Here is a 16876-nt window from a genome sequence, read left to right as displayed (position 1 = left end):
ACGAGATGTGTAGCGAAGCAGCTAGTAGGTCAAGCTGAGTTATGGCGTCACCTTAGGTGGAGTAAATTTGAATGATATTTCACCTTGGGGGTATCTGTGCACTCGCCCGAGGTGGGCCATGGATCAGAGAGTGATATGGTGGTATACGGAGCGATTGACCACACTCATATACGGCGCGATAGACCACAGTTACATACGGTAATGGTCCACACTCATATACGGCGATGGACCACGCTTATAAACGACAATGGACCACATAATATACAATAGTGGACCGCACTCATATAAGGCGTTGGAGCGCACTCATATACAGCGATGGTACTACACTTTTAAACGAGGATGAACCACACTTATATACGATGAAGGACGACACTCATTAAGTTTGAACATAAGTTATGAGTTAAGTGAAGAATTCTTTTTTTTTTTGTCACGTAAATACTGGAGGTAGACGGAACTACGCCACCTGACATTCATTTTTTAATAATTCGCTTTACTTATTGCATATCAACACACCCTCTGAGAGGTTCTTCACACCGTGCTCTGCAGGTGGACATGCCTTATCTCTCCCACAGGTGACCTTTGAGGCGCCCTTCTGTCTCCTAGAAGTGATCTCTATGGCTACTTTCTGTCTCCTGGAGGTGGCCATTTAGGCAACCTTCAAGGAAGATGTTGGAGGACTGTGAGTCCTCTTTCAACAGTATGGTGGTTGCAGCCTAAGTCATACTGGCCTCACAACACAGAAACATGTCAGTTGCTACTTTTATACAGTCTCACCTCATTATACGTCTTGAGGTCAAGTAAGATACTAATTAGACCCTCTGAGACTCAAGGCACTGATCAAAAACACGTAGCCTGTGAAAGTACAGCCTGTCAATAACAAGTCGTCCTGCATTTGGCTAGGTCACATCCTCATCAATATGCCCTCGATTATTTAGACTAACTGCCTCTGGCTACGTGCGTGTGACTGATGTCCAGTGTAGACGACCCGTGTGATGTATTGACGAGTCAGAGGAGCCGGGCTGTAGACGCAGAGGTGGAGCGGGGCTCTGGTATCGGCAGTACAGTGCCTCACCAGCTTCGACAGATGGTGGTCGCTCCCTGTCACCCTTCCTGCCGCTGCTGTTCCCTCCAACGCCCGCTCGACTCGCCTGAAACCCACCCGGGATGACCAACGGCAGATGAGACGCCGGGAGCCATCTCCGCTAAGCCCCTTAGTTACCAGGGCAGTGGGTCGGGTTGACACCAACTGCAGACGCTCACAATCACATCATTCCCGAACAGTTTGTTGCAAACTATCGGCCAACAGTTAACCGGACATCAGTTGAGATACGGACTAAAATCATTCGAGTGAGCAACATTGACGGAAATTATACGCCGGACAACAGATGCGGGAAATGAACGGAAAGACCTCTGCGGATGGTCGGTTGGACAGCAGCTGAAGACTTAATCCGGGCAGTAGTTGGGTGAAAAACCGAATGTGGACAATCTTTTCAAGCAGGCAGTTGCGGATGAACAGATGCACACGAGCAACGGGGAGTGAAACTGGACACCATCTGTGCACAAGCGAGTGAATACCATCTGTGGACAGTTAGATGAGCACCAGCTACGGACAGCTGGGTATACGCTGTCTAGCGGAGAGTCGGGTGGACACCAGCAGCCAGCTCAGGTGGCCCGCCATGGTTGGGCCACTCTTATGTGTGGTTATTATGTCTCTCCTGGATCACATCTGCAGCAGCCTCAGGTAAATCCCACCATTTTCCACTATATCTTCCACCACAGGCCCACCTACATCTTCCACCACCACGGGCCCACCTACATCTTCCATCACAGGCCCACCTACATCTTCCACCACAGGCCCACCTACATCTTCCACCACAGGCCCACCTACATCTTCCACCACGGGCCCACCTACATCCTTCACCACGGGCCCACCTACATCCTTCACCACGGGCCCACCTACATCTTCCACCACGGGCCCACCTACATCTTCCACCACGGGCCCACCTACATCTTCCACCACAGGCCCACCTACATCTTCCACCACAGGCCCACCTACATCTTCCACCACAGGCCCACCTACATCCTCCACTACAGGCACATTTACATCCTCCACCACGGGCCCACCTACATCTACCACCACGGGCCCACGCACATCCTTCACCGCGGGCCCACCTACATCTTCCATCACGGGCCCACCTACATCTTCCACCACGGGCCCACCTACATCTTCCACCACGGGACCACCTACATCTTCCACCACGGGCCCACCTACATCTTCCATCACGGGCCCACCTACATCTTCCACCACGGGCCCACCTACATCCTCCACCACGGGCCCACCTACATCCTCCACCACGGGCCCACCTACATCTTCCACCACGGGCCCACCTACATCCTCCACCATGGGCCCACCTAAATCCTCCACTACCGGCCCACCTACCTCCTCCACTACAGGCCCACCTACATCTTTCACCACGGGCCCACCTACATCCTCCACCACGGGTCCACCTACATCCTCCACCACGGGCCCACCTACATCTTCCACCACGGGCCCACCTACATCCTCCACCATGGGCCCACCTACATCCTCCACTACCGGCCCACCTACATCCTCCACTACAGGCCCACCTACATCTTTCACCACGGGCCCACCTGCATCCTCCACCACGGGTCCACCTACATCTTCCACCATGGGCCCACCTACATCCTCCGCTACAGGCCCACCTACATCCTCCACCACGGGCCCACCTACATCTTTCACCACGGGCCCACCTACATCTTTCACCACGGGCCCACCTACATCTTCCACCATGGGCCCACCTACATCTTCCACCACGGGCCCACCTACATCCTCCACCACGGGCCCACCTACATCTTCCACCATGGGCCCATCTACATCCTTCACCACGGGCCCACCTACATCCTCCACCACGGGCCCACCTACATCCTCCACTACAGGCCCACCTACATCCTCCACCACGGGTCCACCTACATCCTCCACCATGGGCCCACCTACATCCTCCACTACAGGCCCACCTACATTTTCCACCACGGGCCCACCCACATCCTTCACCGCGGGCCCACCTACATCTTCCACCATAGGCCCACCTACATTCTCCACTACGGGCCCACCTATATCCTCCACCACGGGCCCACCTACATCCTCCACTACAGGTCCACCTACAACCTCCACCATGGGCCCACCTACATCCTCTACCACGGGCCCACCTACAACCTCCACCATGGGCCCATCTACATCCTCCACCATGGGCCCACCTACATCCTCCACCGTGGGCCCACCTACAACCTCCACCATGGGTCCACCTACATCCTCCACCATGGGCCCACCTACATCCTCCACCATGGGCCCACCTACAACCTCCACCATGGACCCACCTACATCCTCCACCATGGGCCCACCTACATCCTCCACCATGGGCCCACCTACAACCTCCACCATGGGCCCACCTACATCCTCCACCACGGGCCCACCTACATCCTCCACCACGGGCCCACCTACAACCTCCACCATGGGCCCACCTACATCCTCCACCATGGGCCCATCTATATCTCCAACCACGGGCCCCAAACGTCCCTACCCATGGGTCCACGTACAGCTTCCATCTTCCATTTCCTGATCCTTGCATCACTACCTTTCCCTATTCTTCCAGTCCTTATACCTTCCCTGATCCCTACTTCACTACCTCTCCTTACTCTCACAATCCTCATACCTTCCCTGATCCCTACTACACTACCTTTCCTTACTGTCACAATCCTCATACCTTCCCTGATCCCTACTTCACTACCTTTCCTTACTTTTACAATCCTCATACCTTCCCTGATCCCTACTACACTACCTCTCCTTACTCCTACAATCCTCATACCTTCCCTGATACCTACTTCACTACCTCTCCCTACTCTCACAATCCTCATACCTTCCCTGATCCCTACTACACTACCTTTCCTTACTTTTACAATCCTCATACCTTTCCTGATCCCTACTACACTACCTTTCCCTACTCTCACAATCCTCATACCTTCCCTGATCCCTACTACACTACCTCTCCCAGTTCTCGTACCTTATGATGGAGACAACGGTTGGTTTTCTCATATTGACCCATTCTTGATCTCATTTGATCTTACACTGAAACATTTACAGTTTCAAGATATTTTCTTCTCTCGCGTGTGTACCTTGAAACTGTTGGTAGCGATAATTTACTATCTTACCATATAGATAACAACATAGAATATGTAAAAGTCATAATAAATGAATACAAATTCCTGCACAAGGGAGGCAAAAAAAAAAAAAAATATCAAGCACTGATAACAGAGTACTCAGATATCCATCGTCTACGGTGCATGAAGAAAAGAACGTTTAACGTCATCAATAACATTGTGTAGTACGTTAAACGCTGCTTAACGATACGCAATAGAACAGTGTGGATAATAAGGATCTGTGGTTAGGGAGTCTTTGACCACAGATCACCACAAACAATCGAGTCGAGCTCCCATGCGTTAACAAGATCACATGTTGAATATACTCCTCAAATGATGGTCCTTAAATTTCATATAAGACTTAAAAAAACAAACGAAAGACTTTAAAAAGTACAAGGATAGGTCATGAAATTGATTCCAACTCTGAGGAGAGAGAGAGAGAGAGAGAGAGAGAGAGAGAGAGAGAGAGAGAGAGAGAGAGAGAGAGGCCAATCTTGGGCCACTTCTTTTCGAGAAGCAGGGATCGCATGCGGACGTGATACAAAGTTTCAAACCTCTGAAAGAACCTGAGAATTTAAACAAACGAGTCGAACACAAAACCAATACAAGACAAAGTTTATTTCCATTCTTTTTAAACATTGTAACAATTCATCGTCAATGCGAATCCATTAGAAACTTTATTTTTCTAAAGTTAGCCGAGACGTCACGAACAGCTGAAGCCCTAAGAAAGGCCATCTCATCAACCAAATTGGAGGTGGAAGTGAAAAAGATTTTGAGTGATCGGGGCCTGAACATACAGGAAGGTGAAAGGCGTGCAAGGAATAGAGTGAATTGGAACGATGTGGTGTAACGGGGTCGACGTGCTGTCAATGGACTGAACTAGGGCATGTGAAGCGTCTGGGGTGAGCCATGGAAAGGTCTGTGGGGCCTGGATGTGGAGAGGAAGCTATGGTTTCGGTGCATTACACATGACAGCTGGAGACTGAGTGTGAATGAATATGGCCTTTTTTTGTCTGTTTTCCTGGCGCTACCTCGCTGTAGCAGGGGGTAACGATGCTGTTTCCTGTATGGCAGGGTAGCGACGAGAATGTATGAAGGCAAGCAAGTATGAATATGTACATGCGAATATATGCATATGTCTGTGTATGTGTATATATACGTATGTATATGTTGATATGTATATGTATGTAATGTGCGTGTATGGAGGTGGAAAGATGGAGTGAAAAAGATTTTGAGTGATCGAGGCCTGAACATGCAGGAGGGTGAAAGGCGTGCAAGGAATAGAGTGAATTGGAACGATGTGGTATACCGGGGTCGACGTGTTGTCAATGGATTGAACCAGGGCATGTGAAGTGTCTGGGGTAAACCATGGAAAGTTCTGTGGGGCCTGGATGTGGAAAGGGAGCTGTCATTTCGGTGCATTATTACATGACAGCTAGAAACTGAGTGTGAACGAATGTGGCCCTTGTTGTCTTTTCCTAGCGCTACCTCGCGCACATGAGGGGGTGAGGGGGCTGTTATCTAATGTGTGGCGGGGTGGCGAAGGGAATGAATAGAGGCAGACAGTATGGATTATGTACATGTGTATATATGTATATGTCTGTGTGTGTATATATATGTATACGCTGAGATGTATAGGTATGTATATTTGCGTGTGTGGACGCGTATGTATATACATGTGTATGTGGGTGGGTTAGACCATTCTTTCGTCTGTTTCCTTGCGCTACCTCGCTAACGCGGGAGAGAGCGACAAAGTAAAATAAAAATAAATATACATACATATATATATATATATATATATATATATATATATATATATATATATATATATATATATATATATATATGTTTACCAAACATGTTTACCAAATGGCGTCCTGGCTTCGTCTCTTCGATGTATATCAACTGACTGTTATATTCCTCTCTTGTGTCTCCCCTGATGATGTGATTATTACACGTAAGTGCACTTGGGAACTTTTCGTGTTTCATTTTCCCCGTGGACTCATAGGAATATATATATATATATATATATATATATATATATATATATATATATATATATATATATATATATATATATATATATATATATTTGTGTGTGTGTGTGTGTGTGTGTGTATACGAGTGGATGGACCATTCTTCGTCTCTTTCCTGGCGCTACCTCGCTGTCACCGGGTATCCATATCATCAACCAGCTTCTACGGCTGGACGAACAGTTGGGTTGACTGTGGACCTACCACCTCAACCAAGACCCGAACCTATGTGCGTCACGGTCAGGAACACTAGGAAGACTGCCCATCCTCATAGACTCATCAGCAGAGAATAGATTAAAACATTCAGAAGTATTTGCTCTTATCCCTTCCCGTTAAGTCGTAATGTTGGTTAACATTAACGCTATATGGTATTTCTTCCATCCTTAATCCCATACACTAATTCTGCTGGATGGTATGGAGGAGGGACAGTCTTCATGTCTGATCCTAAGGTCACTTATTTACAGTAAAAGTGTAGTTTATATATGAGCATAAGTTGCCAGATTACCTCGTCATATGCTAATAGGACATCTAACTATTTTCTTTACCCTTCTATGGACGCCTGTGAAGAGAAGTGTACAAGGCAGCGGGTGGCAGGGTGAGACCACTAGTAATACAGATAAAGTAGAGAACAAAGGACAAAATTCTCCCTCAGACAAGATGTATCGTCTTACCACGTAAAGACCTTCCTATTTTCCCGACGAATCTTGAAGACACCTATGTAATGTTCCATGGACTACAATGATGTCTTCAAGGCCAACGCATTCAAGCCAACCTAAGTCTCAGTCGCCTCATATGGCCGAGTTAAGACTATCACTCAAAGTACAGTGTGGTAAATCACCCATGCTGTAAAGGAGGAACTTTTGCTTTTCATCGTGACATATATGGCACAGGTCAAACCTGCTCAGGTCTAAGGCCATCTCTGGTGATATGAGCAGAAAGAAAAAGAAGGAAGAACTCAATCAGGGCTCCGCAGGTGTGTGCAGACCTGACTCTTAAAGGTAGAAAGGTTGAAGGAAGAGGGATGGACGATAGAAGGAAGAGAAGGATGGGGAAAACTGATCAGTTTGACGTAATTCAATCGTGTGTAAACTAAAATGATGACTGTGTTTCCCGATCGCCAGCGCTGTTCACGAGGTGTGACTGCACAGCAGAAGGAAGGTGTAGGATCAGGTGGGAACCAAACTGTCTACCTACAAACAGAGCAGCTGGTGTATCAGGGGCAAACCCTCCCAACACAGCAGCCACCTGCCGCACGGCACGTACATCCAGGTATAGTCTTGGACTAAGGCGTCACCGAACTCTGCCCAGCCAGGGTTTCGTCACCCCCGGCAGCGGTAGCTTCCCTGACTGCAGTCATAAAAGTACGAGTGGAAGGAACCACTGCACCACCACAGGATACTTAAACCAAGGAAAACATGCGAACTACACTTGTAGCTTTTAGTGTGATTCTGATCGCATTCCTCTCTGTCCCGTCTCTATCTGTCTGTCTGTCTGTCTGTCTGTCTCTCTCTCTCTCTCTCTCTCGCTACGTGGTCCTTGTCTTTTGATTAAGTAAGCAACGCAGGCATTGGCTGTATCCATGAGGGTGGAGGGCAGGGCTGAAGATTTGCCTGTGATCAGCTTCTTTTCGCTATGTCTTTCTGATTCAATGTTCTTCAAGTTTAGGATACAGAGACACAGACAGATAGACTAACAGAAGTTCAAACACGAAATAAAAATCATCTCAACCCTAATGTTTTCAGAGAGAGAGAGAGAGAGAGAGAGAGAGAGAGAGAGAGAGAGAGAGAGAGAGAGAGAGAGGGGGGGGGGGGGGCTGCAGCAAAAATGACAGATAATGAAGCCAAATTGCAGAATGTGACAACGTTTACATCCAGCTGCGAGTATTATCCTCGTCACGAATTCATGACCAGATGATGACCATGTCATCAAAAGACAGTCAGTAACTCCTCACATAGACAGACGACGCAAAGAATATGAACAAACCTCCTGTGCGGAAATAATCCCAAGATGGTATGGAATAAGCTCGTAAAAAGTTAAGAACTAAACATGAATTACGCACGGCTGTCGCTAGCTGGCAAGGGAACCATCGCTGATGCTGAGGTTCATTATATTCATGGTAGCCAAGGGGAAGGTCATCCCCGAGGTGTGTACGTGTGACGAATTTTCTTCCCTTACGACATCATGGCGCCAACAATGAAGAGAAATAATATCTATGGCTTCAGGACCAGAGGATTAAAAACCCAGTGGATGATGTTGGTACAACGAGTTACATAGAGAAAATAATCTTTTTTTTTTTTTCATCTTTCCAACGACGGAGTGTCAATATCTTCCTGGTATACGATCTATCTGGTATTGAGGACAAGGTGCTGACCTTGAGCTGATGTCGTACTCGCCAGGCAAAACGCTACTCCTCCTACCTCTCAAGAGGAGTGAGAGAGAGAGAGAGAGTCGTTCTAAAGACCTTATTATGCTCGGGATGAAAATTGTTGACCTCATGAACACGACGCTATGAGCCTTTGAAAATGCACGGCAGTACGACCACTGGCCTTTGACCAGATCAAATGCCACGCTGATCTACCTAAGGGTCGTCCCGTCATGCTCAGGGATCGTACCGTCAGGCTCAGGGGGTTTACTTAGGTCGAACTCAAGGGACTAACTTTTTTTGTGTTGTTATATATTCATGGTCCCGTGACGGACTGTGGTGCAGCCACGGTGGAAGGTCACCGCGGTAATGACGCCCTAGTTCTTCTCCTCCTCGTGAACCATCAAACCTCATGCCATACAGTGATCGTCAGGCTGACGTATCACATACATAGCTCTCTCGGTGTCATGTCTTCGACGGCGTCATGAAAGAATGAGAAGTGGCGGCCGGGGAACCATACTTAGAATCGATAAAAAGAAATAATATTTAGCTGACTCTTACAATGTGAGACGACTGACTCCAAAACGTGTGACGACTGACTCCAAAAACATGAGACGACTGACTCTTAAAACGTGTGACGACTGACTCCAAAACATGAGACGACTGACTCCAAAACGTGTGACGACTGACTCCAAAACGTGTGACGACTGACTCCAAAAACATGAGACGACTGACTCTTAAAAGGAGTGACGACTGACTCCAAAACATGAGACGACTGACTCCAAAACATGAGCCGACTGACTCTTAAAACATGGAAACACCAGCGCTGTCACTTAAGACACGTGAACTCGTCTTATTGGGTAGACGATAGGAACAGAGATCTCTCAAGTCCATGTAAATGTTCATTTATTCAACACTGTGTTGACATTAATCCACCACACACCTTCCACCAGAAGGATTTTTTTTTATTGCTGATACTCGGAACTTAGTTTGGTAGATCCGAGAAAAGACCCTCAAGTGAATACTGCAGAATATCAGTACGAATAATTTGACTTAGTTTAAACTCAGAACAGGAGACTAGATAAACTTATTGACTCAGTGTTCACAGATTCATCACGCAGTGATTCGAATGCGTTGCATGACTGAAAAAAAAACCTTAAATTTATCATGTTTTCTTTTTTTTCGATTGCATGACCGACACACTCTGAAATTTCAAATGGATTTAGCTGCTGACTGTCTCATACCATGGCCTTCCTACCTGCCTCAGCCTCTGATGTATCAAAAATTCTCGACTCAGATCTGTAAATACGAGGGATAAAACACGTGAAGCTTTAGCTGGAGATTCGCAGGTACATCACACTCCCCTGTTGAAGGTGGCGACCGAAGAACTAGCATAAGGCCTGAGCAGGATATTACGAAGTATGATTGTTAAGAAGAGGCATAATGTTCTCGGGAGAAAGCAAACAAGATGATGAACACTAAGAACTGGGGACTTAGGCCTTTCCTAAGTCGCTGTAGTTGCTATACGAACGCGAGGAAGTGGACGAGTAATCCAGTCTTTAATCTTATCAAGGACTCCAGTCTGATTTCAATCGTAGTAATGGATGTAAACTCGTGGCCAAACATCTTATTACAGTTGAGGCAAAGAATATCTTTTATTTTCTTTTATGTTTGCTTAGACGGCACGGGCAGTTGAGGCCCTAATCAAGGCCATCCCATTAACGATATATATATATATATATATATATATATATATATATATATATATATATATATATCTATATATATATATATATATATATATATATATATATATATATATATATATATATATATATATATCCTAGCCTGAGCCAGGTATCCATTTTATCAGCCAACCCCAAGGGGTGGATGAACAGCTGGGTTGACTGAGGACCGATTGCCGCAACCAGGATTCGAACCTATGCATTTTAGACTAGACCTGACAAATACTTCACTTTAAGCCCATGACTGACATCATTTGCGCCACTTAGATACAAAATCTACGGATAAATAAAAAGTGTTTGAGAGAGCAGAAGAGGGTGTGCTGAAACAGTCTGGACATATGGAGAGAATGAGTGAGAAAAGGTTGACAAAGAGGATATACGTGCCAGAAGTGGAGGGAACAAGGAGAAGCGGGAGACCAAATTGGAAATGGAAGAATAAAGTGAAAAAGATTTGGAACGATCGGGACCTCAACATGCAGGAAGGTGAAAGGCGTGCACAGACTAGAATGAATTGGAACGATGTGGTATACTGTTGTCGACGTGCTGTCAATGGATTGTGCTAGGACATGTAAAGCGTCTGGGGTAGACCATAGAAAGGTCTGTGGGTCTGGTTGTGGCTTCGGTGCTTTACGCATTAAAGTTAAAGAATGGATTTGAGGAAGTGAGTCCTTTCTTAGTCTGTTCCTGGCGCTACCTCGCCAACGCAGAAAATAGCGACCAAGTATGAATGAGCAGTAGAATGATATACGAGTCAAGTTGCAAGTGTAGACAGTAGGTCGGTACATTACACGCACACACACACACACACACACACACACACACACACACACACACCTGGCTTCGTCTGGTGTGCATGTGTGTGTTTGTGTATGTTTTGTGAAGACATGAGTAATTATATATATATATATATATATATATATATATATATATATATATATATATATATATATATATATATATATATATATGAAAACATCCCATGTATTCCTGTGTTCCAAAAGAAGGAACAGAGAATGAGGCCAGGTGAGGATATTCCCTCAGAGGCCCAGTCCTCTGTTCTTAACGCTACCTTGCTAACGCGGGAAATGGCGAATAGTATGAAAGAAAAAGATATATATATATATATATATATATATATATATATATATATATATATATATATATATATATATATATATATATATAAAACACAAACAGTAATCACACACATACACACACACAAACAGAATATGTTCAAAAAATTTTATTCCGCTTTTCGATTCTTAACACAAAATAGACACACATCAGTGCGATTTCTTGCATTCGGCAACTTAATTAATGGTATTTTGTTGTTTTGCGGGGTTTAATCTGAGAGATCAGTTGGTTCGTATCTCTAGCTAAACAAAAAATGATGAGTTCGAAGGAGAAAGATCAGTGGATCATCTGGTTTGCGGAGTCGAAGTCAATGACAACTGTTCAGCAGCATGACACCCAGTGTCGACATGTCAATGACACTCCCTCCAATACTCAACTTCAGGAGGTGGAATTCGCAAGGCTCTGGAGACAGAGAGCGCGACTGACTCATCTCGAAGTGAACGCCCAGGTCTTACAGAAAACGCCGTTGTTATCGTCTGAGTGGCTTACCAGTGCAGCCCAAGGAGGCCTATTCGTCGTGCCTCATGTGAACTCCACTACTAAAAACAACAGTACAGAAAGTAATATAAAACAGACTGCATCTTCACGCATAAGGAGTGCAGATACTGCAAGCTTTACGACCGAATGAAGTTCCTCTCGCTCGTGACGTATATCCTGGTTGGTGTCTTGCTAGGGATGGAGGAATGGTATATTTCAGGGTTATGGAAGGCCATAGGTTGGATTCATATCTGTCACGGGTTAGGAGAGTAACGGCGGAAAACTGTGGGGAAGCAGACACCCGTTTTTGATCGATACGTGCAGCATGCTAGGTGCGTGACACAGATCTGCATATTTATTGCTGTTGCTTGTGTAGAGACAGGGTGCTGTGATGTGACTGTGAGGTAGTCTACGTACGAGAGGACTTTCACGCTCTAGCTTGTCGGGTCGGAAGAGCATTAGTGTAGGAAGAGGTTGAGAAGGGATGGAGAAAGAACCGCATCTTGGGGAACTCCTCTGTATAGCTTGGGGGTTTTGCAAGACATGCTTTGGTGAATGACTCTCGCTTGGCATCCAGCTATGAAGCTGGCTAATCACCATTTTTTTTTTCCTATTTTTGTGAACTATGGCGTTAAGTGTCTTTTGTGTAAGGATACATATATCCTAAATGAATAGTGAAGCTGTACATAGACATATCAATGTAAAAGTTGAGTTCAGTTACACCTGACAAGCAGTAGCTCTTTAAGGTCAATATTCTGTACAGGATTTTTTCTTAGGAAGGCGAGACAAATATTGGTTTGAATGTTTGGTGAATAAGACAGTTTCATGCGGAAGGTAATGAAGAAGGAGTTACGTTTTTCAAGATTTTCTTTTATAAGGTTTGCCGTACCCAGCGTTCCGGAATATTTAGACTCGTAGTGACCATAGAACCACTTGACCACATGACTGAGGAAGGTGACTAATTTTTCTCTCTGTGTGCCCGGCAGTGAGGCGGACGACGGCCGCCTCGCACCTCACTGGAGGGACAGGCGCCAAGCCCCACCTGCTTTGGTGCTGACGTCTAACCCTTCACTGGAGACCTCTGGCCCCACCCTGACCACCGCAGACCCCACCAGGGACGCCCGATGTCCAGGATGGGAACATCGCACCACGACCAGGCCTCCTACCCCGACCCTACAAGCTGTGGTCCCCGCCGGTTACGACCAGTTCACCCTGCCAACCAGCCAGGACGGTGGTGAGTGTTGTCAGCCAGCTAGCAAGCCAGCCAGGTCGGTGGTGAGTGTTGTCAGTCAGCCAGGACGGTGTCAACCAGCCAATCTGCCAACCAGGACGGTGGTAAGTGTTATCAGCCAGCCAGCCAGGACGGTGGTGAGTGCTGTCAGCCAGTCACCCAGCCAGAACTGCGGTGGGAAGTTCCTGGAAGAGACAGTTACTGCCTTCCGTCACAAGACGATGATACAGCCTCGCCAAAAGTGGCTTTTCACTCGCGAACAGACCAGTGACTAACACCCCTGTGTTCGTGTGTGTGTGTATATATATATATATATATATATATATATATATATATATATATATATATATATATATATATATACTTCCCTGGGGATAGGGGAGAAAGAATACTTCCCACGTATTCCCTGCGTGTCGTAGAAGGCGACTAAAAGGGAAGGGAGCGGGGGGCTGGAAATCCTCCCCTCTCGTTTTTTTTTTTTTTTTTCCCAAAAGAAGGAACAGAGAAGAGGGCCAGGTGAGGCTATTCCCTCAAAGGCCCAGTCCTCTGTTCTTAACGCTACCTCGCTATCGCGGGAAATAGCGAATAGTATGAAAAAAAAAAAAAAAAAAAATATATATATATATATATATATATATATATATATATATATATATATATATATATATATATATATATATATAATCTACAATGAACGGAAAGCAGTACAGTCTCGTTGGGGAAGATTTGAATCCAAAGGAACACATAGTTTCCTTGTACATCAATGGAACGCAGCGTTGGCGCTGCAGGAACCCCATAAATGTGGTCCTGGAGGTTGTATAATTGAATGAAAAATCAGGTATCTATAGACTGATAAATAAGCACTTAGACAGATGGATGGAAATGAAAATATAGATAGATAGACAGACAGATACACAGACAGATGATATTGATCACTGAATAACCTTGTCTCGTTATATGTTGTTGTCACCACACTAGTGTTCTTCCGAGAAACTGCCCTTCAATTCACGTTCATATATATATATATATATATATATATATATATATATATATATATATATATATATATATATATATTATCTTTTTGTTTTATGGGTGACGCAGCGACTTCCACTCTTATTGACCTTTACTGTTATTCATAGAACACTAGAAAGTGTACTGGTAGTGGTGTTCGTGTGTGTGTGTGTGTGTGTGTGTGTGTGTGTGTGTGTGTCTATAACTGTGCTCCTTGCAGGTCCGGTGCCTGTGTCCATCAGTGCCAAGGTTCGTGACATCCAGAAGATTGACGAACAGAACATGGTAAGTGTTCTAGCCACTTGCTGCCACCACTTTCACTTATTTCCAACACTGGCTGTGCAGCATGGCTGGCGTGTGTTCCAGCAATGGCACTTTACTGTAAGTAGTGAGTGTCTCCAGAAGTAGATGTTTTACTTTTCCCGACACAGCACTTTTTTTTTTTTTTTTTTTTGAGGCACTTACACCTTGTGCACCTTAGTTGGGTGAGGTTTCATCCCTGGCACTACTTCCCAGCACGTACTGGCTGGTGTTCTTCATGTGTCCCAGCCATAGCACCTCTTCATGGGGCTTACCAAAGGCATGGTTGTGGCAATGGTGTGAGGACGTCAATACACTGGTTGGCATTACCCACTGGGTACGACTGTACGACCCTCGAGAACGACGGTACGACCCTTGAGTGTGATAATCGGGCCTTTGGTCTAACCCTTAAAGGGTCAGGTCAAAGGCCAGGCCCTCGAGTCCCAAGGATCGTATCGTTGTGGTCAAGGGCCGTACCGTTATGCTCAAGGATAAGAGTCTTGGTGAAGGACGCTATATCCTCTTTTGCACCGTCGACGAATGACTGCGAATGAACAATTATTTCCCTATTTTTCATCATGTTCGATTATTCTCACGTTTCATTGTTCTCTGTTTTAACTTCCATTCACTTTCGTTCTTCCTTTTTTAATTCCACGCGTTCCGGATGTCTGCTGATCTCGTCCGATGTGGCGTGACCTTGACCCTGCATGGCATGGCCTGACCTGGCCTACTCTGGGCTGACCTACAGGACGTAACGATAGAGTGGTATCTCCGGCTGTACTGGCAGGATTCTCGCCTCAACGCACCTTTGCATTTGCCTGACGAAGAGTGGCTCAATATAGCGCCAGAGATCTTACGATACATTTGGCTCCCCACCACTTACATAGGTGGGTGTTCTTCTGTTATCCACTTATATAGATGGGTGTTCTTCTGTTGTCCACTTGTATAGATGGGTGCTTCTCTCTCATCCTCTCCTATACATGGGCACCCTTCTGTATGTAGGGTGGAATCATCAGAGTAAGTGTGGCTAGGGTTAAGTTTTGAAAAGAGAGGGTCATGTATGGAGGAGGAGGAGGAAGAGGGATAGCATACAGGCGAGAGAATCATAGATATATTTCGCATTGTGAGAGCCATATTGGTAGCCAGAAAGAAATAAGTAAGATTCTACTAAATATATATATATATATATATATATATATATATATATATATATATATATATTTTTTTTTTTTTTGCTTTGTCGCTGTCTCCCGCGTTTGCGAGGTAGCGCAAGGAAACAGACGAAAGAAATGGCCCAACCCACCCCCATACACATGTATATACATACGTCCACACACGCAAATATACATACCTACACAGCTTTCCATGGTTTACCCCAGACGCTTCACATGCCTTGATTCAATCCACAAACAGCACGTCAACCCCGGTATACCACATCGCTCCAATTCACTCTATTCCTTGCCCTCCTTTCACCCTCCTGCATGTTCAGGCCCCGATCACACAAAATCTTTTTCACTCCATCTTTCCACCTCCAATTTGGTCTCCCTCTTCTCCTCGTTCCCTCCACCTCCGACACATATATTCTCTTGGTCAATCTTTCCTCACTCATTCTCTCCATGTGCCCGAACCATTTCAAAACACCCTCTTCTGCTCTCTCAACCACGCTCTTTTTATTTCCACACATCTCTCTTACCCTTACGTTACTTACTCGATCAAACCACCTCACACCACACATTGTCCTCACACATCTCATTTCCAGCACATCCATCCTCCTGCGCACAACTTTGTCCATAGCCCACGCCTCGCAACCATACAACATTGTTGGAACCACTATTCCTTCAAACATACCCATTTTTGCTTTCCGAGATAATGTTCTCGACTTCCACACATTCTTCAAGGCTCCCAGAATTTTCGCCCCCTCCCCCACCCTATGATCCACTTCCGCTTCCATGGTTCCATCCGCTGCCAGATCCACTCCCAGATATCTAAAACACTTCACTTCCTCCAGTTTTTCTCCAATCAAACTCACCTCCCAATTGACTTGACCCTCAACCCTACTGTACCTAATAACCTTGCTCTTATTCACATTTACTCTTAACTTTCTTCTTTCACACACTTTACCAAACTCAGTCACCAGCTTCTGCAGTTTCTCACATGAATCAGCCACCAGCGCTGTATCATCAGCGAACAACAACTGACTCACTTCCCAAGCTCTCTCATCCCCAACAGACTTCATACTTGCCCCTCTTTCCAAAACTCTTGCATTTACCTCCCTAACAACCTCATCCATAAACAAAGTTAAGAGTAAATGTGAATAAGAGCAAGGTTATTAGGTACAGTAGGGTTGAGGGTCAAGTCAATTGGG

General features: G+C 45.6%; 2 protein-coding genes across 2 annotated transcripts in view; both read left to right on the top strand.

Annotated features, from left to right (window-relative positions):
* Positions 1-1052: 1052 nt before the first annotated feature.
* LOC139753901 (gamma-aminobutyric acid receptor subunit pi-like) overlaps positions 1053-16876 on the top strand; it is a 44772-nt gene continuing 28948 nt past the window's right edge. Inside the window, exons 1-4 of the mRNA XM_071670858.1 lie at positions 1053-1741; positions 12953-13200; positions 14432-14496; positions 15260-15398. Of these exons, the coding sequence (XP_071526959.1) occupies positions 1593-1741; positions 12953-13200; positions 14432-14496; positions 15260-15398 (601 nt within the window). The 5' untranslated portion in view covers positions 1053-1592. The remainder of the gene's footprint in view (positions 1742-12952; positions 13201-14431; positions 14497-15259; positions 15399-16876) is intronic.
* LOC139754003 (uncharacterized) lies at positions 2175-7941 on the top strand (the record flags this gene model as incomplete). Its single annotated transcript, XM_071670956.1, has 3 exons — positions 2175-2534; positions 4016-4069; positions 7840-7941. Coding segments are annotated over 3 exons (516 nt in total), but the record flags the coding sequence as incomplete, so codon positions are not given.

This window comes from Panulirus ornatus, chromosome 16 (assembly GCF_036320965.1).
Source record: "Panulirus ornatus isolate Po-2019 chromosome 16, ASM3632096v1, whole genome shotgun sequence".
In the NCBI taxonomy this organism is placed as follows: domain Eukaryota; kingdom Metazoa; phylum Arthropoda; class Malacostraca; order Decapoda; family Palinuridae; genus Panulirus; species Panulirus ornatus.
The sequence above is the reverse complement of the archived record's forward strand: the minus strand, read 5'-3'. Positions and strand labels throughout refer to the sequence as shown.